The 1,030-nt window shown below is 48.1% G+C and overlaps 1 protein-coding gene across 1 annotated transcript in view; it reads right to left on the bottom strand.

Annotated features, from left to right (window-relative positions):
• Positions 1-6: 6 nt before the first annotated feature.
• LOC101848262 overlaps positions 7-1,030 on the bottom strand; it is a 2,689-nt gene continuing 1,665 nt past the window's right edge. Inside the window, exon 2 of the mRNA XM_005112853.2 lies at positions 7-1,030. Within this exon, the coding sequence (XP_005112910.2) occupies positions 713-1,030 (318 nt within the window). The 3' untranslated portion in view covers positions 7-712.

Below are 1,030 nucleotides of genomic sequence, written 5' to 3'. Positions count from 1 at the left end.
ATGTTGTTGTTGTTGTTGAGGCTGTTGTTGTTGTTGCTGTTGTTGCTGATGTTGCTGTTGTTGGGCAAATATAATAATTGCAGATGCTGCTAAAGGGGCAAGCATGGCAGACGCCAGTAAACAGGCGAGTTGTCTCACAGGCAGATTTTGGGCACGCTGTTTGACAGGCATGTATCGAAGACTGTCGTTTTGACGGATAAAGACCGCAGACGCCGTTTGACGGATAATCATTGTCAACGTTGTTTGACGGATAAACACTGCATACGTTGTTTGATGGATAAACATTGCAGACCGTCGTTTGACGGATAAACATCGTAGACTTCGTGAAACAGAAACCGATAGTGGATGCTGTAGCACAGTCCGCCATCTTGGACGCACCATCTTGGACGTGCCATCTTGCAAGCCGCTCAATCAAAGGTCGTACACAACAAGGTTATTCACTCAGCCAAAAAAGCATCGAATACGCTGTTTCAACAGACTAGCACATCGATACTCTTGCCTACATGAAGTACGCATCGATACACAGCATCATCCATCCCCTCTCAGAATCATCTTTCTCCGAACACGAGAGAAGAGACTGGAATTATAATCATAATAATAGAGGGGGAAACAAAATCCCAAGAAAGATTTGTACGGTACATGATAGCAGGATATTATAAAATTCTCAAACAAGAAGTGTTTAGAACAAAAATTTCAGCAGCTTTTGTCACTGTCATAGGACGTCCGATTTCCCGCTTTGTCCGGACATACTCCTGTGGTAGCCTTTGCTGAGCCCTTTGGCGCCATGGTCCTTCCGGTGTTTGGAGCTGGAGGAAAACTCGTAGATGTTGGAGGTGCGGTCACTGAACTCTGACCTGTCGTCCAGGTCGTCGTCAGAGGAGCGGTTTCGCCAGCTGAGGTAGCCTCCTATGGCGATGACGTGGAAGAGGAAGCCTCCTACTCCGGGGAGGGCCGGCGCCCAGAGCAGCTCAAACTGCTCTTCTTCTAGCTTGACGGAGAAGATGATGACCGCGATACCCGCGGCTACGCC

Source organism: Aplysia californica, unplaced genomic scaffold (assembly GCF_000002075.1).
Source record: "Aplysia californica isolate F4 #8 unplaced genomic scaffold, AplCal3.0 scaffold01444, whole genome shotgun sequence".
NCBI lineage: Eukaryota > Metazoa > Mollusca > Gastropoda > Aplysiida > Aplysiidae > Aplysia > Aplysia californica.
Note: the sequence above shows the minus strand (reverse complement) of the source record. Positions and strands in the feature narration are given on the sequence as shown.